At 41.5% G+C, this 23,453-nt stretch overlaps 1 protein-coding gene across 4 annotated transcripts in view; it reads right to left on the reverse strand.

Annotated features, from left to right (window-relative positions):
* The window catches only part of ADAM23 (ADAM metallopeptidase domain 23), a 167,295-nt gene extending 144,197 nt beyond the window's left edge, over window positions 1–23,098 (reverse strand). For 2 of the 4 annotated variants that reach the window (XM_003925736.4, XM_074399167.1), the window contains exons 1-2: window positions 22,553–23,098; window positions 21,107–21,324 (exon numbers count right to left, since the gene is read on the reverse strand). In XM_003925736.4, the coding sequence (XP_003925785.2) occupies window positions 21,107–21,324; window positions 22,553–22,766 (432 nt within the window). In that variant the 5' untranslated portion in view covers window positions 22,767–23,098. The remainder of the gene's footprint in view (window positions 1–21,106; window positions 21,325–22,552) is intronic. The other 2 variants (XM_074399168.1, XM_039470105.2) reach the window with 1 other exon arrangement.
* Window positions 23,099–23,453: the final 355 nt, after the last annotated feature.

Here is a 23,453-nt window from a genome sequence, read left to right on the forward strand (position 1 = left end):
GGAACAAAAAGATTCTGAAGCATTGTGTAAATCACCTCATCCCTACATCTGTTCTCTGTGCTGCTACTTAAGTCACCAAATGACAGCAAGGAAACTTTTCTTGAATTTTTCAAAAATTCACAATGCTTCAAAATATTGTAATAGTGCCAAAGAATAAAAAAGAAACAAAGCAATTTTTACAATTTCATATTATTTCAAGTAGTTATTTCAGATGATGTTTTTAATTACCTGAAATAAGCAAATAACTATATCTGGGCAATATTCGGTTAGTCAGAATTAGAGGAAACATAATGTTATTAACACTTGATAAAGAGCTCAGTATAAAAGCTACTTATAGTACATTAATTTTTTTCCAAAAGTAGAAGACTATAATAAATTTAACACTTTTATCTTGGGAAAAAGAAAATTCTAAAATCCATTTAAATAAAGACTTCAAGCAAACTCTTTTCTGCATCCAATTCCAGTGAATACTAAATTAGCCAATTTCCCACAAAATAAAAATTAGAGAATCTGCAAGAATGTAGCCCAGATGCAGTGGCTCACACCTGTAATCACAATACTTTAGGAGGCTGAGGCCAGAGGATGAATTAAGGCAAGTAGTTTGTGGCCAGCCTGGGCAACACAATAAGATCTTGTCTCTACAAAAAGTAGAAGAAAAAAAAAATGCCCAGGAGTGGTGGTACGAGCCTATAGTCCTAGCTAAACAGGAGGCTTAGGTGGGAGGATTGCTTGAGCCCAAAAGTTCGAGGCTACAGTGAGCAGTGATCACAACACTGCATTCCAGCATGGGTAAAAGAGCAAAAACCCAACTCTAAGAAAAACAAAGAAAGAAAATGTTGTAGTACATAGGGCAGAAAAAGACTAAGCCAGCTGATTCACTGTGCAACTAGATGCAATGTAGGAAACAGTGCTCAGTGACAGAAAGATAACAATTGCCGTATTCCTAACTTACAGGTTTACAAATCCAATTTCAGGGTTTCTCTAGCTCAACACTATTGACATTTTAGGCTAGATACTTCTTTGATTTTAGGGGAACTGTCCTGTACCCTGTGGTACATTTCGCAGCATCACTAGCCTCTACCCACTAGATTCCAGTAGCCTCCACCGCCCAGTTGTGACGATCAAAAATATCTCCAGACACTGCCAAATGTCCTATGGGGGAGCATCAGTGGCAGGGAGCAAACTGGTTGAGAACCCCAGCTCTATATGGACAGAAGATGCATGTATAGATTCCTCTAGATGTGTTGCCTCAACACAAAATTCAACTTTATTTTCTTTATTATTATTATTATTTGTTGATACAGAGTCTCACTCTGTCACCCAGGCTGAAGTACAGTGGCGCAATCTCAGCTCATTGCAACCTCCACCTCCCAGGTTCAACTGATCTCCTGCCTCAGCCTCCCAAGTAGCTGGGATTTCAGGCACACACCACGCCCAGATAATTTTTGTATTTTTAGTAGAGATGGAATTTTAACATGCTGGCCAGGCTGGTCTTGAACTCCAGACCTCAGGTGATCCACCTGCCTCAGCCTCTCAAAGTACTGTGATTACAGGTGTGAGCCCTGCACCCAGCCAAAATTCAACTTTATTTTCAAAGCTTATTTTCAGCTGTCACCAAGGCCCTTGAAACAAAACAGCAAGAAGCAACTGCTGCAAACAAAAATGGGAGTTTCGTTCTTTCAACAATTAAATATAATCACCCTGAAAAGAATTCGGTTTTTAAAAATATATAGCCATAGAAGCCTTCCCTCCAAATTAAACTACAGGTTTAAATCTGTCAAATAAGCTCATATGTATCCTTCAAAAAATAATAACAGAAGAAATAATGCAACTATCTACGGAGCCCAGAAATCTGATCTTTGAAAAAGCTGCTTAATATTGCTTTCTTTCTCCCAAAGTGGCAACTTCATATTATCTTTTGAAATGTCATTTGATGACTCAAAAGAAAACAACTATAATTTAGACAGCAAGCAATGAGAGGGAATAGGTCTCTGTGCGGCATCTGTTGGAAATTACTAAGCCGTTTTTTCACAATTCACGTAATATAGTCTCTCCATGGGTAAAACCCCCAGGTCTCTAAATTCCACTTGCCTAGTGAAGGCTACCACATTTCCATCTCATCCTGACCTGTCCCTGAGCCCAGGGACAATGAGGTCATTAACATGTGCACAGAGATGACCAACAGTCCTCCTGAGCTGAACAGGCTCAGTTTCCTGTCAGCCTTCTACACCTTCCTCTTCAGCCCCATGTTGGGACACAGTAGCACTATTCTCCAGGATAAAGCATAAAAGTCATTTTTGACTTCTGGATTATTTCCTTTTGCTACCCTAACAAATTTCCCTGGATGTCAGGGCTTAAAACAACACAAATTATTATCTTATACTTTAGAGGTCAAAAGTCCAAAATCAAAGTCTAGAGTTTAAAAGTTAAGGTGTTGACAGAGCTGGCTCTATCTGGAGGTTCTAGGGAAGATCCTCTTTCCTAATCTTTTCCACTTTTAGAGGCTGTCCATATTCCTTGGCTTGTGGGTCCCTCCTCACATCACTCAAACCTCTGATTCCAACATCACATCTTCTTCTCTCTGACTGTATCAGGGCCCCTGTGATTACACTGGGTTCACCCAGATAATCCAGGATATACTCCCGTCTCAATAGCCTCAGTTTAGTCATAGCTACAAAGTCTCTTCTGCCATGTAAGAGAACATATTCATAGGTGTTGGGGATTAGGATGCGGACATCTTTAAGGGAATCTGTCTACTATAATTCCTCTCCTCTTCTAGTCTACCCACCTCCAAACCAGCAACAATCTGGAGTCTCTACCTCCAAACTTTATCCCAAATCTACTTGCTTCCCTGCAATTCCTCTGCTCATCACCCAGTGCAGTCCACACCATCACTGCCTGAACAGATGCAAGCCACTCCCAACTGGTATCCTACAGCCACTCTTGCCTCTGTCTTGTCCGTCTTCCAGAGAGCTGCCATAATTATCTTATTAAAATATAAATTGGGTAATGGTATTTCCTTGTTTAAAACCCATCAGTAGCTTCCTGATGAACCCATAACAAAATCTGTATGGACCCTTCATCCTTTGGCCCTTTCTTAACTTTAAAAAAAAATAACAGAGCAGGAAATATACAATTTTTCCTCCACAAAAATGTCTCTCCATCCCTCACCATCAACCTCCTGAGGCTTTGTACGCTCCCAGCAAATCCTCAAATGGGAGTACTTGGGTTCCAGCTGTTCCTGTTGAGGCTCCAAGTTTACTTTTCTCCCCAGAGGTAGAAGACAACAACTGAACACAGAATTCTAACCCTAAATCCTGCTGCTCCAAGTCCTTTTTAAATGTAAAATGACTGCTAAAACCACAGCAAATTCAAAATAAGTAAGGGATAAAAATCAAAGTGGTAGGGTGAAAAGGGGAAGAACACCATAGTGGGACATAGTCTTTGCCTTTCAAAGCAGGCAGACAAAAGATAGTACTTAGGTTGAAGGATCTAAAAATAGGGTACAGATAAATTATTTAACATTGTGAGAACTAAAAACAGAAATGTAACAGCCTTTAGGGAGTGCTGGGAGAGAAATTTTCACTTTCCATATTATATTTTTATGAACTCTGAATTCTTAGACCATGTAAGTAAATATACCAGAGTAACCATTAATTTTACACAACATATTTCCATTAATTTTACAGGCATAAGTGTGCATGTGTATGCAAATTGGTCATCAGTTTTTCACCTCCAGTAACATTCCTTTGCTCTGGGCTCCCAGAACTCCTGTTTGGAATTCCCAGACCAGAATCCTTGTCTTTGTTTCTGGACTTCGTGGTGGTAAATCAGGACTTTCTGGATTTCCTAGCGATAAATCAAGGGGGCAGTATGATACCCCCAGCAGCCTCTCTGCTGACCTCTGTTCCTTAGCCCCTCTCCTCTGCTTCTATTTTGCAAAAGCTCTTTTGTCCCTGAATCATCTCACACCAGCCACTCCTGAAGCCAGCTACTCTCTTCATTTTCAAGCAATAAATGTCCTCACTTCATAATTCCTACTGTCCATCCAATATGCCCAAATCTCAGGGGGCAGCTAGTCCACAAATGCAAACATGGCTTGGAATAACGAACAATCCCTAATTCAATGGTCGATATCCTCATTTCATGTCCTCTAATAAATACCCAAATGCCTCTTATTGAAGGATATTTCACAGAATTTTAGGGCCATAAGGGGTTCTAGAGAACAAATGCATCCACATCAAAATTACCTGAGACTTACAAAAACGCAAACAACTAGACTCCATACAGAACTACACACACAAAATATTTTCAACAACTTCCCCAGGTGGTTCCAACTCACACTAAAGTTTGAGATTCCCAAATCTAATTCAACCTTTTTTTTTTTTTCACTTTTTTTTGCTTCGACTTCCAGAGCCTGGCCCCTTTATCTCACCCAACGGAGGTTTGGGGAAAGAAGTCACCAGGCTACAACCTCCTTATTTTTAAAATTGGGAAATTTAAATCTACAGATATAATCTTACCCAAAAATGGCTACCTAATGCACCCAAATCTACAGATATAATCTTACCCAAAAGTGGCTACCTAATGCACAGCCAATTAATTATTCTACTCATAGTCTGGTCTCCCTTTTAAAGGAACTTGTGAGATAAAATATGCAAAAACAAATAAAAGGAAACTACTTCAGGTCAGACTCAGTGGTTCAGGCCTATAATCACACACTTTGGGAGGCCAAGATGGGTGGATCACTTAAGGTCAGGAGTTCAAGATCAGCCTGACCAACATGGCAAAACCCCATCTCTTCTAAAAGTACAGAAGTTAGCCAGGCATGGTGGCAGGTGCCTATAATCCCAGTTACTCAGGAAGCTAAGGGAGGAGAATCACTTGAACCTGGGAGGTGGAAGCTGCAGTGAAACAAGATCATGCCACTGCACTCCAGCCCTGGCAACAGAGGGAGACTTCATCTCAAAAAAAAAAAGAAAGAAGAAAGAAAAAGACAGACAGACAGACAGAAGGAGAGAGGGAGGGAGGGAGGGAGGGAGGGAAGGAGGGAGGGAGGGAAGAAAAGGAAAGAAAAGAAAAATAATGAAAAAAATTAAACAAGACACAAACAACTGGGAAAACATTCAACAGGAAAGGACAGTCTTTTCAACAAATGCTGTTGGGAAAACTGGACATCCACACACAAAAATAAAACAAAGGTGGTCCCTAACCTTACACCATTTAAATATTAACTCAAAATGGATCAAAGTCCTAAACATAAGAGCTAAAATGACTAAACTCAGCAGAAAATAGAGGGGAAAACCTTCATAACATAGGATCTGGCAATGATTTCTTGAATATAACACCAAAAGCACAGGCAACAACAAAAAAATAACAAATAAATCAGACTGCATCAAAATTTAAAACTTTTGTTTGTCAAGGCACACTATTCATAGAATGAAAAGCTAAACCATAGAATGGGAGAAAATATTTGTAAATCATATATCTGGTAAGGGATTGACATCCAGAGTATATAGAAAACTCCTACAACTCAACAGCAACAACCAAAAAAAAAAAAAAACCCAAACTACTGGATTAGAAAATGAGCAAAGAATTGAATAGACACTTCTCCAAATAAAATATACAAATGGCCAATCAACACATGAAAAGATGTTTAACATCACTAATCATCAGGGAAACACAAACCAAACTATAAAGATACCACTTCATACTCATTAGAGTGGCTAATACTTTTTAAAAATAAATAACAGAGGCTGGGCATGGTGGCTCACACCTTAATCCCAGCACTTTGGGAGGCTGAGGGGGGTAGATCACAAGGTCAAGAGATCAAGACCATCCTGGCTAATATGATGAAACCCCATCTCTACTAAAAATACAAAAAATAGGGTGTGGTGGTGCATGCCTGTAGTCTCAGCTAATCATGAGGCTGAGGCAGGAGAATTGCTTGAACCTGGGATGCACAGGTTGCAGTGAGCTAAGATGGTGCCACTGTACTCCAGCCTGATGACAGAGTGAGACTCCATCTCAAAAATATGTACATACCAGAAAATAAAAACCAGTGCTGGTAAGGGTGTGGAGAACTGGAACCCTTGTGCACCATCTGTGAGATTATAAACCGATGCAACCACCATGGAAAATGGAGGTTCCTCCAAAAATTAAAAAAATAATTATAAGTGCCCAGCTTGTTATATCTCAATAGTCTTTCTAGGGTATGTGTTTAAATACATAAACATAAAGAACACTTCCTGCCAACCAACTATAACAACTAACAGTAACCTAATTTTCTTCAGTGACCATATTATGATTGGAGGTGGAAAAAAAAAAGGTCATTCTGAGTACATAGGAAATGCCTGGAGGTCCAACTGAGAATGAAATGATCCGATCAGAATTTAAAAGGATCACTCTGCCTGATATGCGTGAAACACAGGAGAACCAGAGTGAAAAGAGAGGGACAAAATCAGGGAGACAGAAAGAAGATACTGTAACAGTTCATGTGAGAGATTGTGGGTTAGACCAGGTTGGCAGCAAAGGAGAAGTGGTTGGATCTCCAGATAGTTTTTGAAGGGAACACAAGACTTGATGGCTTGGCTTGATACTTGAAAGGAAGAGAAAGGAAAAGGGTTCTGGCCTAAGCAACTGGAAGGTGGTGTTCCATTTAACCACATGGGAAGGATGTGAGAAGGACAGGCTTGGGTAGGAGATAGTGCAATCAAGAGTTCCACTTTGGGTATGTTGAGCTTGAGACATCCTAGTGGAGACACAGGATAAGTAGCTGGATATGTAGGTCTGGGTATCAAAGAAGAGATTATGCTCTCTGTGAAAGAACAAAGATTCTCAAATGATTACATCACAAACAAGTGCTTCATACAAATAAGCTAATAAATGTTTAACACATTATGGTGTGAAAACACAGGGGAAGTACAAGAACTCTGAAAAACTAAATGGAAAAACAAATTTAAGATCTGATGGCAGACAAGACAATTCATAAATATACTATTTGGGTAATAATCCTAAAATGCATTAGTAGGTCTTAAAAGGATTAATGTCCCAAATAAAAGAAGAAATAAGGATATAGTTATAGTTAATTATAAATGCAAATAATAATAATTAACCATTTCCAAAAACTGTTTAACACACAACTGCAAAGCCAAAAATAATAAGACGGCATCATCCCAGTATCACACTGCTGCTGAAGGGAACAAGTGACAGTACTCATGCATCCCAACAGTGATAAATGCTTCTAACTACAGTCTAAACGTTCTGCAGAGATGAAAGTCCATTACATCACACAGGGCTGTCCACAGTAATTACCAAGTTTACTAACTCTCATAATTTTAGCCATAACTTATAAGAAGAGGGGAATCAGTGTGTTAACTCTTCTTGGTTAAGACTGTTAAGATGCAAAGATCAAATCTTATCTCCTAGTCATAACATATTCAACTATCTTAGTGTCTAAATAAAAACAGAATTTATATCTGATATTTCTACCCTGTTAAATTTCTTCTGGTTGGGTGGTCTATATCCTATTCTATTTGTCATGGTTTTATAATCGTTACATTTCATTCCAAAGCCAGAAAACTACCAAAGGCAGATGAAAGTATTTCTTAGGTTTAATTTTGTTTGGGGAGTTGGGGGAAAGGGAGAGGTGGGTGGATGTCTAATTGGAATACTTCTTGGGGAATTTATCATCTGAATGTATGCTATTTATAGAATACGTATTTGAGGCCACATCATACACATCTTGGCAATTAGCTCCAAGAAGGAAATGGTTCACCTCGACAACCCACTAAAATGCCTAATTTCCAAGCCTGACCTAGAGTGCCCTGATTATAGGCAAAGGTTTACGGAAAACTTCCCTATTCCCCACGGTACAACTACCTCTATGTGGTCCAGGGCTTGCAGTCTCTGAGACATCATGTGCATCCTAATGTAGTCTCTTCTTCTTAGGTGTTCACTTCTGTCTGAGGTAGACCAATCAAGCTCATCTGCAGCCATACAACCAGGAAGATCCTGAGAATCACCCCATGCCATGACTGTCTCACAATTACCTTTAAATTTCCTTTCTTTTTTAGTAAAAGAAATTCTTTATTCATGAAAGAGCAGTTCACAATTTAGATTCCCTAAGCCTCTAGTCAGTCATTAATCGGTAACATTTCCTGTGTACTTCCCATATGCCAGGCACCATGCAAACCACTTTACATGGGGATGCCATGTAGGCCAGCCACAGCCTTTGGGATGGGCACTATTACTATGTCCATGTAATTGATAAGGAAGCTTAGAGAGGCTAAGTAACTTGTCCAGTTCCAGATAGTTGGTGACAGCCAATCTGTCAGACCTCCAGACACTTGACCTCCAACTATTCTTCCTCCAGAAGAGAGAAGTCAAAGAAATTTCTGATATTCTGTACAGCCTAGAAGCACAATTGTATTTATCACACAAATAAATGGCTATACTGGATCACTAAAATGCCAATTTCCTTGCTTTGCACCAAAATATGATGTCAGTGTAGAAACACTGGCTATACTGCATTTCACATGTTGACAAAAGTTTAAATTGGGTATATATCATTTCTTCCATTAGTAAAAAATAAAGGCTGTATTAACCAGTTCTAATTAAATTCAGCTTATTTTAAAGACCTACTTCTTCATAGAATTTTCTGTATTAGAAAATATTTTTTCGAAAAAAAGAGAAAATCTACTTCTAGAATGGTTCAAATGTCTGACATATTATTTGTAAACACCAAACATGACCACTTTTGTTCAGTATACAAAAAAGAAGGAAAAACTGCTAGAGGAAAACAAAAGTTAAACAAGATTAGTAAAGAAAGGTAAGCAGATAAGCAAAATATTCTAAAAATGCTACAAGTGTAAACAAGATTATTTATCTGGAGTACTCATTTAGGGAAGAAAAAAAAGATGAGAAAACCAGCATATCACAGAGAAAGGCCAAGGGAGGTGTGTATACAATGCATACAGTTCAGCTGTAATTAGTTCGGAGGTCTTTATCATCAAGAAGGAAGGTGTCTACAAAGGACAGAAGCTTCCCTATGCAACCCACAGACATATCGTTTGGTCAGGATAATAATTCTTAAGACCTACAGCAAACTGACCTGACTTGTTTGGGCTTTTGACTCATCCTCTGGTTGCATTTCCTCACCCAGAACACAGAAATAATAATCATCTTTGCAGCTATGCTACGAGGACCATATGAGATTATAGATATGAAGGTGCCTCAATAAAACTGTTCAGGTTCCATAGAAAGGCTATATATTATATTTATAACTAATGCATTGGAGAGTTGAGCTGAAGTTGATTTCATGCATTGTACTTACCTGAAAACATAAAAAGCGAGGATAAACATGGAGAGAGAGGACTCTCCTAAGCACTGATTAATTCACATTGTTAATGGAGCCCATCTGCAATACAGCTAATATAGTGTAGGGTATTAGCAGGTCTGCTTACAATTAAAAGACAGCACAAAGCACCCAATTAAGTGAACCAGACTACAACTTGATGCAGTAAATTCTTCAACAACCACACAAAGGGAAAGGAGGTTCTAAAACAGGTACTGGAATTCAATAGATACTCAAAAACCTCCATCTTCATGGCTGTGAAATGTCCTTTATGATGTCTCTAGCTGTGCTTGGATTTGACTACTTCTAAATTTAATCTTTAGCCCTGCTGAGGGCAAAAAGAGGTGGTCCAGGAGTATGTAACTACTTTGTTCCCACTACCACCTGAGATTCTTTTAAAATGTGACAGGATGACTCCCTCGCTGCCATGCAGATAGGTAAAAAGTGTGCCCAGCTATGTAATTACTGGTTGAAGCTCAGGAGCAATACACTCAATGGTCCAAGGTTTACATGGTTTGGCTCTGTGCCTGCAAGCAAGTATCATGTTGAATTGTAATCCAGTATTGGGGGAGGGACCTGTTGGGGAGCGACTGAATCATGGGTCAGATTTCCCCCATGCTGCTCTCATAGTCACTGGTCCAGGGTTGATATGGTTTGGCTCTGCGTCCCTACACAAATCTCATGTTGAATTGTAATCCCCAGTTTTAGGGCAGGGTCTTGGTGAGAGGTGACTGAATCACGGGGACAGATTTCTCCCATGCTATTCTCATGATAGTGAGTGAGTTCTCATGAGAGCTGGTGGTTTAAAAGTGTGTGTTGCTTCCCACCTTGCTTACTCTCTCTCTCTCCTGCTCCACCATGGTAAGATGTGAGTGCTTCCGCATTGCCTTCTGCCATGATTATAAGTTTCCTAAGGCCTCCAAGTCATGCTTCCTGTACAGCTTGTGGAACTGTGAGTCAATTAAACCTCTTTTCTTCATAAATCTCCTAGTAACAGGTAGTTTGTTACAGCAGTGTGAGAATGAATTAATACAGAAAACCAGTACCAGGAGTGGAGCATTGTAGATACCTGAAAATGTGGAAACACCTTTGGAACTGGGTAACAGGCAGAGGTTGGAACAGTTTGGAGGGCTCAGAAGAAGAGAGGAAGATGTGGGAAAGTCTGGAACTTCGTACAGATGTGTTGAATGATTTTAACCAAAATATTGAAAGTGATATGGACAATGAATTCCAGGCTGAAGTGATCTGAGATGGAAATGAGGAACTTATTGGGAACTGGAGTAAAGATCACTCTTGCTGTGCTTTAGCAAAGAGACTGGAGGTATTATGCCCTGCTCTAGAGATCTGTGTCCGGAACGTCGAACTTGAGAGAGATGATTTAGGGTATCCGGCAGAAGAAATTTCTAAGCAGCAAAGCATTCAAGCTATGGCCTGGCTGCTTTTAAAAGTATATGTTCATTAAGAGTGAACAAAGAGATGGTCTGAAATTGTAACTTATATTTGAAAGAGAAGCAGAGTGTAAATGTTTGAAAAATTTGCAGCCTGACCATGTGGTAGAAAACAAAAACCCATTTTCTTTGGAGAAATTCAAGCCTGCTGCAGAACTTTGCATAAGAGGAGGTGAGTGGAAATGCCTTAAAGGCATTTTAGAGACCTTCACAGCAGCCCCTCCTATCATAGGTCCAGAGGCCTAGAAGAAAAAAAATGGTTTCTTGGGCCAGGCCCAGTCCCCACTGTTCTGTGCAGCCTCAGGACATGGCATCCAGTGTCCCATCTGCTCTAGCTACAACCACGGCTAAAAAGGGCCAAGGTACTGCTCAAACTCTTATTTCAGAGAGTGCAAGCTCCAAGACTTTGTGGCTTCCATGTGGTATTGGGCACACATGTATGCAGAAGGTAAAAGTCGAGGCTTGGGAACCTCTGCCTAGATTTCAGAGGATGTACAGAAACACCTGGCTATCCAGGCAAAAATCTGCTACAGGGGAAGAATGCTCATGGAGAACCTCTATGAGGGCACAGGGGAAACATTGGGTTGGAGTTTCTACACATAGTGCCCACTGGGGCACTGCCTCAGGGAGCTGTGAGAAGAGAGCCACTGCCCTCCAGACCTCGGAATGGTAGATCCATCAACAGCTTTCACCATGCACCTAGAAGAGCCATAGGCACTTGATGCCAGCCCATGAAAGCAGTCACAGAGGCTGTACCCTGCAGAGCTATAGGCGTAGAGGTTCCCAAGGCTGTGGGAGCCCACTCCTGGCATCAGTGTGCCTTGGATGTGAGACATGGAGTCAAAGGCAATTATTTCAGAGCTTTACGATTTAGTGACTGCCCTGCTGGGTTTTGGACTTGCATGGGGCCTTATAGCCTCTTTGTTTTGGCCAACGTATCGCTTTTGAAATGGAAGCATTTACCCACTGTCTGTGCCCGCATTGTATCTTAGAAGTAACTAACTTGTTTATTATTTTACAGACTCATAGGTAGAAGGGACTTGCCTTGTCTCAGATGAGACTCTGAACTTGGACATTTGAGTTAACACTGGAATGAGTTAAGACTCTGGGGGACTGTTGGAAGGTATGATTGGTTTTGAAATATGAGAAGAACATGAGATTTGGGAGGGGTTGGGGTGGAACGTTATGGTTTGGTTCTGTGTCCCCACCCAAATCTCATGCTGAATTGTAATCCTTAGTGTTGGGGGAGGGACCTAGTGGGAGGTGATTGGATCATGGGGACAGATTTCCCCCATGTTGTTCTCATGATAGTGAGTTCTTACTAGGGCTGATGATTTAAAAGTGTATGGCACTTCTCTCCTCTTTCTCTCTCTCTCCTGTTAAGCCATGGTAAGACTTATTTGCTTCCCCTTCACCTTCCACCATGACTGTAAGTTTCCTTAGACTCCCCCCAGCCATGCTTCTGGTACAACCTGTGGAACTACGTCTCAATTAAACCTCTTTTCTTTATAAATTACCAAGTCTCAGGTAGTTCTTTACAGCAGTGTGAGAAGAGACTAATATAAAGGTTCTATTTACACTTTGGTTCATTGGTTTGTTTGAACTTAACTACTCTGTAATTAGCGACTATTAGTAGAGGAGACCTGTTTGAATTTTCATCCTTTTCATTTCTAAATAAAAGGCTTAGAGAACACTTCGTGTTAAGGTAGATCTTGGTAACAAACAGCTTTCACAACAAATAGGGCTTGAATTTATCAATGTGTAATGTTTCAGATGAGGAAATCAGCCTCTCTTTATTCTTTAGCCAGAGAGGACACCCATATAACAAAATTTTATTTGAAACATTGTGCCAATTCACAGGTTCACATCTGTCCCAGCCTGGGGTGCCCTTTGATGGAGATTGAACCTCTCATCTCACTTTATAGAAAGCAAAAGTTTTATTCAAATTGGCCATGAATTAACCTAAATGTTTTTAATTTCTCATTATTCTGAGTAAAACGTAATAACTGGATCTAGCCTTTTTATAATAGTATGTCTACCATTAAATCTAATTAAAATCATACTGAATTTATACAAATTCTAAATACAAAGACTCCCTTTTAAAATTGAAAATTCACTCAGTAGATTCTGAATGAATGAATTACATGATGAATGAGTCTTTCATAAGGTTAAAGGGTGCCCATATCAATTGTGAACTGAATACATTGTATGAATAAAGCCTTATAATTGTGTAATTCTTGAAAGGAATAAAATATTTTCATTTAAAAAATGCATACTCTAGGAGCAATTAATTACTCAGATCTTAAAGATGGAGATGACATGATGTTCTGAAGCAGGAATTTAACAGAATTTGGACTTAAAAGCCTAAGAACACATTACTGACAGATTTGGTTCCTGCCACTGGTCACAAGGGTTTCCCATAACTAGCCCCAGAGTTTGGACAGCAATTAATAGAATCATACAAAATTATCTCCTGCTATGGTCTGACCTTTGGGTAAACAGGCCTGGAAAAATGCTGAAAGGAGAAGGGAACAGCAAATGTGTGGCATTAAGAAGGAAAGCAGCCGTTCTCCTCAAGAGAATTTTACATCCTCTCCCTTGCTCCATGAGGAAAATTTATCTAGCTGAAATTATGCTTGTTGAATGTGGATAAAGGGAGTCACATGATGAAATAAGTATTCCATGAAGATTAATCTGTCAGCAGTGGGACTGACGGATTGACAGAGAGAGAAACCAGAAGCGATGACAAGAACACAATGCAGAGAAGCGGGGAGGTATGGAGTCATGGGAGAAATGTCAAGACTTAATCGGTGACTATTTATAGGCAGGAGAGAGAGGAGTCAAAGATGACTCCCAAGGTTCACTCCTAGATGGCTAGAAAAACAGAGGGATATGGCTGAGAAAGATGAGGAAGGCAGGAAGGAGAGCTCTTTTCCTACATGATTTACCTTCACACTGGGTGATGCCACCAACCCTGGGTATCACCACTGAGCAAATGCTCCTGGGTTACTTTTTCTTTTTAATTTTTTAAACTTATTGTAGACATGGGGTCTGGTTCTGTTGCCTGAGCTGCTCTCAAACACCTAGCCTTAAGTGATCCTCTCACCTCAGCCTCCCGAAATGCTTAGACGACAGGTGTGAGCGACTGCACCTGGCCTCCTGGGTTATTTTTTGACCAGCTGTAAAGAGAAGGATAGTGGTCCATCCTGTTAACAAAGCCTGAATAAGTTAAGACAGAATGATACTAGTAGTTACATAGTCAACCTGTGAGCAAAAAGCATTATTTAGGAACACACACTGAACCAAGACTTTCAACAGCACAGCTCAGCCATAGGCTTCTGGAAAGCATGATAATGGCTGGACCAAACCAGGACAAAACGTCCAAAAATGGTCCGGACTTTATGGAAGAGAAGAATCAAAGACAAGGGTTCAAATTCAAATGCCCAAAGGGACCGGAAATGCAGATGGGTTCATGTTAGCAACAAGAGTGAGGGCACTGCAGTAAACAGCATGTGCCATCCTATCTAAAGAGGAGCCACACCTCACCTGTAGGTGGGTTACTCCCTAGGTGAATTACTCCCACCCAGGGCTGTAAGCCCAATCTCTGATTCTTCAAGAGAAATCATCACACCCACCACTCTCTACCATATCATATCTTTTTTTATCTTCTGCCAGCACTTGTCAATACCTAAAATTTTCGTGTGGTTGTCACTGCTGCAGTGGGCATGTTACAGTCTGTCTCTTCCTACTAAAAGTAAAGCTCACTGGGGAGTCACATAACTGGCACTCACCTATGCTCAATCAATATGCACTCACCTCTTGACTTCCCAGGACTTACAATTTGATATGAAATAAATCCAGAGCCCTCATATCTTCACAGTCTTCACAACCTTCAACTTTTACTTCCTGCCACTCCCAATACATCATACCTCTCCCCAGAATGACTCTACAAAGTAAAGACCTGGGTTCAAATCCTGACTCTCTCTGCCACTTACCAGCTGTTTGTCCTTATTGAAGATATTAACTATAAATCTCAACTGCTACATCTGTAAACGTCTATGTCACGGGTTCCTAGAGGAACTGAGTAGGATATTCAAAAATTGGTAACAAATGTTATACTAGGCCATGCACGATGGCTCACACCTGTAATCCCAGCACTTTGAGAGGCCGAGGTGGGTGGATCACCTGAGGTCAGGCGTTCAAGACTAGCCTGGTCAACATGGTAAAACCCCATGTCTACTTGAAACAGAAAAATTACCCAGACATGGTGGCAAAGGCCTGCAGTCCTAGCTACCTAGGAGGCTGATGTGGGAGAATGACTTGAACCCAAAAAGCAAAGACTGCAGTGAGCCAAGGTCGTGCCATTGCACTGCTGCCTGGGTGACAGAGCGAGACCCCATCTTTAAGTTTCCTACACTTGCGTTTTCCCTTCTTGCAATCACCACTCAAAAACCCTGCTACTACCCAAGCAAGTCAGGCCTTTGCACCTGGAGCCTCTGCTCTGCCAATTCTGTGGAGCTTCCTTTCTCTGCCTTCTGCACAAACTTATCTCCTAATTGATCTTTAGGACCAGCTCAATTGTTTCTTCTTCTATGAGGTTTTCTTTGACTTCCCTAGACAATGATTATTCTCTCCTTTGGATACCTACAGCCTTCTGTTCCTTCCACTAGTAACTGCACTAACACAAACCACACATTAGCAGCTGCCTTGATGCTGACACTCCATCAGTGAGCAAAGGTAGGGACTAAGTGTTAGTCTTCTTCATTTTCCCCACCGTCTAGCACTGCCCGATTCAAAAGAGGCATTTAATAAATGTTTGCTGAATCAAACAAAACTGACCACCCACCATGTGTAGATCGGATTTATTGGAAATTATTTGAGTAGAAAGACACATCTTGCTCCACCATAACAATAACAGAAACTGCCAGAGAGTCAGCTACTGATTATCACATTAACGACGGGCAGCAGTGAGAGACATTATCTAAGAATTATTGATATAAGTATTTTTGCTACTTTAAGTAGTATCGGCATATAGTTAGTGTGATTTATGCAGTGCTAAAAACTCAAGACCAAAATTATCTCTCCTACTGATCCAGCACAGTGCCAAAAATACTTAATGGTATTTTGAAAGTCCTTTTGAATTTTAGTTTGATTATAACATAAATTCCATGGAAAACCACTATACTCTAACATGAGTGTTCAATCATCAATTCATTCAACAGAAGGCCTACTACATGTCAAGTATTAAAAGTGAAATCATTACAAGCCTGAATTCTATATATTACAATTTTGTAATGACTGCTTAGGAAGACTTGGAAAACTTGGGAAGGCTGTTAAGATCAGTACAAAGGTTTGCATTACCATATAATGTAACAGTTGCCCCTCAATCAAATCTGAGAAATGGCCCTGTGACAATACTGACTTGTCAAACAATCAAATTCGTTTAAGCTAGGGAAAAGCAAGGTATGTCCATGGTATATACCATAAGGTTATACAAACAGCTCTTTACTAAAATCTGGGCTTGTTAAAGAAATTTCCAGAAGGGAAATCTTTTCCCAACATTCCACAGTATAAAACTTTCTATTGATTTTTTAATTAATTCCTTATAATAAAGGTCATAAAAATATATGTTCCAGAATCGTAAAAAAGTGTGCTAACACCTCATGGCAGAGACAGGTGGGACTCTTCGTCCCATGCTCCTCTTTCTGTTGTCCCATACCAACAACAACGGAAAAACTGGCTTCTGGAAAGTCCAGAAATGTGGAACCAGTCTTGTCCTAAAATAGAAAATGAAATAAAAATAATTATCAAGATCTAAATTCACTTAAACTTCTCTCTGTTCTCTTCAACTGGAGTGGTGGGTAGCAGAGAAAGCAACAAAAGACTGAGCCGCACACGGGCCAACTACAGGCAGCTTTCCCCAAGCTCCACTGCTACGCATCGTGCGTCTTCACAATCCCTTCTCAACCAGAAGAGAAGAAAATTCTAAGGGAATATGATACAGGACAAGCAGTTTTTTCACTTTTTGTTTTGAGATAGAGTCTCATTCTGTCACCCAGGCTGGAGTGCAGTGGCGCTGACTGCAACCTCCACTTCCCAGGATCGAACAACTCTTGTGCCTCAGCCTTCTGAGTAGCTGTGATTACAGGCATGTGCCACTGCGCATGGCTGATTTTTGTATTTTTAGTAGAGATGGGGTTTCACCATGTTGAGCAGGCTGGTCTCGAACTCCTGACCTCAGATGATCCATCCACCTTGGCCTCCCAAAGTGCTGGAATTACAGGCACGAGCCACCGCACCCAATAGGATAAGTATTTTTTGACTAAAGTTCCATGAAAAGCTTCCTTAACCTTCCTAGGAACAGACCACATAGGATTATCTCAAAATAAATGAATGAATCTAGTATTTCTCCTGCTTTTTAAATGCATGGTCCATTTTATTAATATATTGCATTAGTGGTTAACAAAATGCTTATATTTAGTAATCATACAATTCCATTTATGCCCATAAAAGTCTCTACAAGTGAAAAAGATTGATCTTGATAACAAAGTAAGAACTTCTCTAGTCTCATACAACACTCAGACCAACACTTCTAACATCTGATGTATGCGAGCGTTTTTCCCACATACCAAGTAATTCTGCACATTCTTCATCAGATACCACCTCGTTGTCCTCTAATTCAATTCAATTCTGACCTCTTCGTCTGGAGACAGTGTCAGATCCACTGGTTGAAGGCCTGGTCCCACAAGCCTACAGATGCCCACTTCAGATGCCAATCTCAAGCCCCACATGGAGGCCTGTGCTCCTGGCAGACCAGCTATAAACTGGGGTAGCAAAAATCCCCATAATTGCTAGATCGGTTACAGAACTCAGGAAATACGTTACTTACACTTACTATGTAATAACAGATATTTCAAAGAATACAGATGAGCAGCCAGATGGAAGAGACACATAGGGCAAAGATCTTCAATGCCCTCCCCAGGAACTCCACCCTCCAGGAAGTTCCACACGTTCAGCTATCCAAAAGTTTTCAGAACCCAATCTTTTGGGTGTTTATGGATGCTTCCTTATGTAGACGTGACTGATTAAATCACTGGCTATTGGTGATCAACTTAACCTTCTGCCTCCCTCTTTGAGATGGAGGGCTGAAAGTCCCAAACCTCTGATAATGTGCTGGTCTTTCTGGTGACCAGCTCCCATCCTGAAGCTATCTAGGGACCCCCAGCCACCTGTCATCTCATTGGCATATGAAAGACACTCATCACTCTGGAGATTCCAAGGGTCTTCAAAGCTGTGTACCAGGAAACAGGATAATTACCAAATATATTTTATAATATCACACAAAGCGAAATTAAATTTTTCCATTTCAAACCCTAATACTGCTACATGGCAGGACACTGACTTCCTAGCTAGTAAGAAAGAATTTATACTAAATTGTCAGAAAATAAAACTGTCTTTAAAGAATCTTGAATTCTGGTAAGCACCAAAAATCAAGGAATATAGCACTTAGATCCAACGTGTCAAAACTCCCTGCCTGCTCTGGACTACCTTGGTTTATGCCTACTATCCTGGCATAATTATTAGGAGTGCCACTTACACTTTCAAAAATGGCATTTGGACAACTAGTTATACATCACTCTACGGAGATAAAAAAGATTTTTCAACATTCTTTGACAAAGAAATATTAAGGCATTCAGAAGCATTAGTATGTAAAGAGGCGGTTTGCACAATCTGCTTTTACACTCACAAATTCTGGAAGAGTTCGTAAACATGTTAACTTTCATAGCTGTACAGTAATAAAGACTAAGCAACACTGAACATTTATGAAATTTCTTCAGACATAAATGTGAAACTTGGCCTTGCAACCTATATTTGAGAATTTCCATTTCCACCTCTACCCCCAGCCTAGGGATCCATGAGAAAGGCACAGTGATTCAGCATTTCTAAGGCTTTCATTAAAAATGTGCTTCAGTGCAATGAAATCAGGGGAGGGGAAAAAAGGTACATAACAGAGATACTAAAATCAAAACTTCTTTATATGAAAGCAGAAATGAAATTCTATTCTTACTGAAACATTTCTAAAGCAGCAGAACTGGCAAGTATCTCTCATCGCTGTTATTAAGCAAGTCATCCTAAGATACAGCAGAAAGCAAATGGAACACTTTTTATCAACTACTTCAAGGGATGCCTAAAAACAGAAGTAAAAGGGAGCTCACAGAACATTAAGGGAAATTTCAGGGTACACACCAAACAACACTGTCTATACCCATACGGGAGCACTTTTAGAACCTTGCTCATCTCATTTTCCCATCTCCTGGGGGATGGATCATGTCTTTTCATCCTTTTAACCTTATCTTTGAATAGTTAGCATACTGCTTTGCACATGAGAAAGGTGCAACAAATGTTCATCGAGTTAAACTAATAAGAAAAATGCTTTCAAATATGATTTCCATATGAACATTCTTTTCAAAGTACAGTATTTAAAAAAAAAAAAAAAACTACAACTACGATTGAGCGTAGGGGGGAGGGTGAGACATAGAATCATTCCAAGGGCAAGCAGGTGATCCACAGTGAGAAGTCTATTCCTCTAGGTAAGTGGTGGGGACAGGTTTAACAAACCTTATTATCATAGGAAGTCAGGTATATTACAGTCAAACCACATCCCACCAAAGAAAACAGCCACATAAGGTTAAATTATAAGGCAAGCATTAGTCATAGCCTCCAACATCTGAGTTACTAAAAAGTTCCAATGAAATCTCAAGTCTCTGCTGAGGAGGGCTTGAGCATTCTTTGAAACAGGCTTTGAGGCAGCTGTTTCTCCTTCCTCCAGCACCATAAGCAAAGGTGCTGGAGTTTGAGAACTAACCACTTAACTCTAGAAGGTCCCATTCATAAGAAAAGGTATAAAAGTCTCAATGCATTTTATCAAAAGGGCCTTGGATTTCTCTACTTTAAAGACAACACCCATTTCTCCTATCGATAAGACAAATGAGTTAGACATGACCTAGTAGTCAGCCCATTCAGTTATATAGGAGCGTATGGGGAAAAGGGCTGGCCTGGAACAGAGACCCATTTATCTCAGCCATGGTGGGTAGCAGCCACTTCAAAATAATGTGAAAGAAAGTTCACCTCTCCAGTAATATTCAATGTGAAGGAAGCACTTTCTCAGAGACCTAACTTGTAAAAAATAGTAAAACTTAAACATTCAGGTCACCTGAATTTTATATTAGCCGCTTTACAATATTAGGAAAATCACCCAAAAGCCTTAAATTTCTAGCTCCCCATTTGTAAAATGGGAATAAACACTGTTAACCACTCACCTATATTTTAGAAAACTAATAAAATCAATAATGTAAACTGCAGATACTTTCTTAAATTCTAGATATTTAGACAGTTAACTGTTCTCACCTGAACAAACATAGGTCAAAATGAAACATTTAACATATAGACTCTAATTTCTGCTCCCAATAAACAACAGAGGCACAGATAACCCATTGTGTAAATCTGCTTGGGGTCCAAAATAATATTAATTCAAGTAAAGGATAGTGAGCAGAGAAAAAGATCCCTTAAACTCTTTAGATATTAAGCACATTTGTCTTCCACTGAAACCTTTGTAAGTATCAGTCCCACTTTCTGAACTAACCTGAAAGTAAAGCAACTGCTCATAATCAATGCAGATTAAGTACTGAAGAACTATGTCAACCAAAATTGATCTTCATATTATGCAAATAATTTGTGTATACTCACCATAATCTTTTTAAATGTCAAATTGTTTACCTATGGAAAATACAACAGAAAAAATATTTTTCCTCCTACTGATCAATTAAAGAAAGAAAGAGACTGTTTAAACTTTCAATTTCTAAGTGGAAAGACTGATGGAGACACTGCAGCCAAATAGCTTCTTGAAGCAATCTTACACGTGTAGATTGAAAGCGGTTTTTATATCTTGGGAGGCAGTTTTATATCAAGGCAGAATACTGCACCCTTACATAAAGCCTCACAGAAACAAGTCAGAATCAAAAACACGTTCACTTAACTACTGTTACGTTCTACATGTACCTGAAAGGTACATAGATATCATTTCAGGTATCAGAAAATTCTAGTTCCACTTTAGTCAGAGAACAGAAACAGTCCTATCCCAGTAGATCCCAAGTTAATTCCTTCCAGTTTCTCTCCTAGCATGTTAATTGCTTTCTTAATAAAATGCTGCAGTAAAATTTGTTAAATCAGATTCTGGCAGAAAATCAAATCAAAGGAAAACTCTTCATGATAGTTACTTTTGCAAAGCCAGCCTCCTGCCTACCTTATTATGTTTTTGCTGGTGTCTTGCTTTTGTGTCAAGAACATGATAAGGGCTTTCCGAGTCTTGGTTGATGTAATATATGAGTCTTGAAGGCAGTGTGATTTCTTTCTGCTTTGCATTGCTGTAACTGCTATTACTGCTGCTATTCTGTTGCAATGTATTGTCTTCATTTGCCAGGACTCCCAAATTTTTTTCTGCAGTTTCATTCCAATGCGGAGCTGGTGGGGGGGGGGGGGCGGGGGAGGCAGGAAACAAACATACACAAACACACATATTTACCCCATAAATATATAAGCACTAAAATGCATTTTTCCTTTAATTGCAAACACAAAGTTTTCTCTTTATACGTAGTGAAGAAGTACAGCTACAGTAAAGCAAGTTATTTCAACAATAAAATGGCCTGGAGAGGTTAATAAATAGCCAGTAAGGCTTATACAACTGTGCACTCTTAATTTTGATTTATGTCTTACATATACATTTTCTAGTCAGACTCAAATCTATAATTTAAGTGTTTGGGGGAGGGGGTAGAATGAATTCGAGGGAAGAAGAGTCATTAAATGAACATGTTCAGGGGTTCTGCCCCCGATCTCCACCCCTTCTCTAAGTCCACAGAAGCACAACTCTACTCTCTCTAGTGGCATCCCATCCGAGAGCTAAGAACGCTGAGATAACTTGAGTACTGAATTCATGGAAACCGAATGTATTCAGTACTTGACACTTTTAACAAAATGGACAGTTCCCTTATCTTTTAACTTTGAGATGAGCAAACATTCTTTTCCATGTAGGGATGCAGATGCTGGCAGCTTTCCAATTTCTTTTTATTTTCCTGACAAAGCTAGCTTTCTGCTTTTAGTGATAATTGCCAATCATCAATGTGTATTGAAGATTGTATTATATTAACTGTTCCTTATAATGACAAGCACTTTGAGAAATCACAACCAAAGGTCGTGCACGAAGTATGTCTTCGGCACCTTAATTCTTTGGTCCCCGGAGTGTGCCTCCCCCCACCTTAATTCCAACCGCACTGAATACGCCCGATAGCAAATTTGAGGAAACAGCCCATTGCCACTATTATGACTACATCCTCCCCGCATTCTATTAAGGCTCCACCACGCCAGTAGCAACTTGCTCCCTCGCTGTATTTCCCATCCTCTGCTTTCCCCTCCGCAAGTTGCACAGAGATCGCTGAGGGACCCAGGATCCACTAAACACCTCCCAGTGGAACCAACAAGAATTGGAATGGGTTTTTAGTAAATGCAACAGAAATGGACTTCCAAAAGTGAGCTGGAATGAACAAGGGTCTGGGAACGAGAAGGGTGGAAAGGCAGGCAGGGAGGGACGGAAAGGCCGAGCCGGGGACAAGCCCGGAGCGCACGGACCCGCGCGCCCTTTCCCCCGCAGGGCCCCGCGGGAAAGCCAAGGCAGAGGGCACGGGGCCATACCCACCGCTGGGCGCAGCAGCCCCCCAGGCGCGGGGCCGGGACGAGGCGGCGAGCGGAGGCAGCAGGAGAAGGACGAGGAGCAGGCGGCAGGGCGGCGTGCGGGCCGGGGCGCTGGCAGGCACCGGGCCGGCGGGGCCGCGTTGGGGGCCGCAGGAAGCGCCGGCAAGGCTGCAGCCGGCCAGGGGCGGCCGCCGGGAGCTGCTGCCGGGCGGCTTCATGGCTCATAGCTCCCGGGCGCCGCTCAGTGTGGCCTGCGAGGGCGCCGGGCTGGCTGCGGGGCGGCTGCGGGCGGAGCCGGTCACGCCGGCTCGGCGCGCATGGTGCCGCGGAGGATAGGGGGCTCCAGGCTCGGGGCTCGGGGCTCGGGGCTCGGGGCTCGGGGCTGGGCGGCGCCCCCTGTCCCGGCTCGCCTCGCCTCGCAGCCACTCCCTGGGCGGACCGCAGAGGAGTCGAGGGGTCCGCCAACTTGGAGCCTCCCCAGCGGCTACTCCCTCCCGCGGCGGGCGCGGCCGCTTCAGCGACTGCGGGGGTTGCCGCCGGGCCTGAGGATGCTGAGGCGCCGCGCGGGAGCGAGCGGTGCGGGGACGCGCGGAGCGGGCGTGCGCACCGCCCCCCCTCCACCCGAGAGCGCGCCCGAGCGGGGCTTCGGATGCTGATTCTGCTGCTTGGATGCTGTGCTGCTGCTGCTGTTGCCCGGAACGCACTGCGCATGCTTTGGTGGGAGGCGGGGAACGGGGAAAAGCAGCAGAGTGATGCAGCAGCCCAGGCACCATCAGAGGTGACGGTGGTACCTCCAAAGACGGGGGCGGTGGAGGGGGATCTGGCAGTCACCGATAAGCCAGAGGGGCAGAAAGAGAGTGCGGGGGCGTCCAGGCCAGAGACAGGGATGATCGGGAGAGAACCAC

This window comes from Saimiri boliviensis, chromosome 5 (assembly GCF_048565385.1).
Source record: "Saimiri boliviensis isolate mSaiBol1 chromosome 5, mSaiBol1.pri, whole genome shotgun sequence".
Lineage (NCBI taxonomy): Eukaryota > Metazoa > Chordata > Mammalia > Primates > Cebidae > Saimiri > Saimiri boliviensis.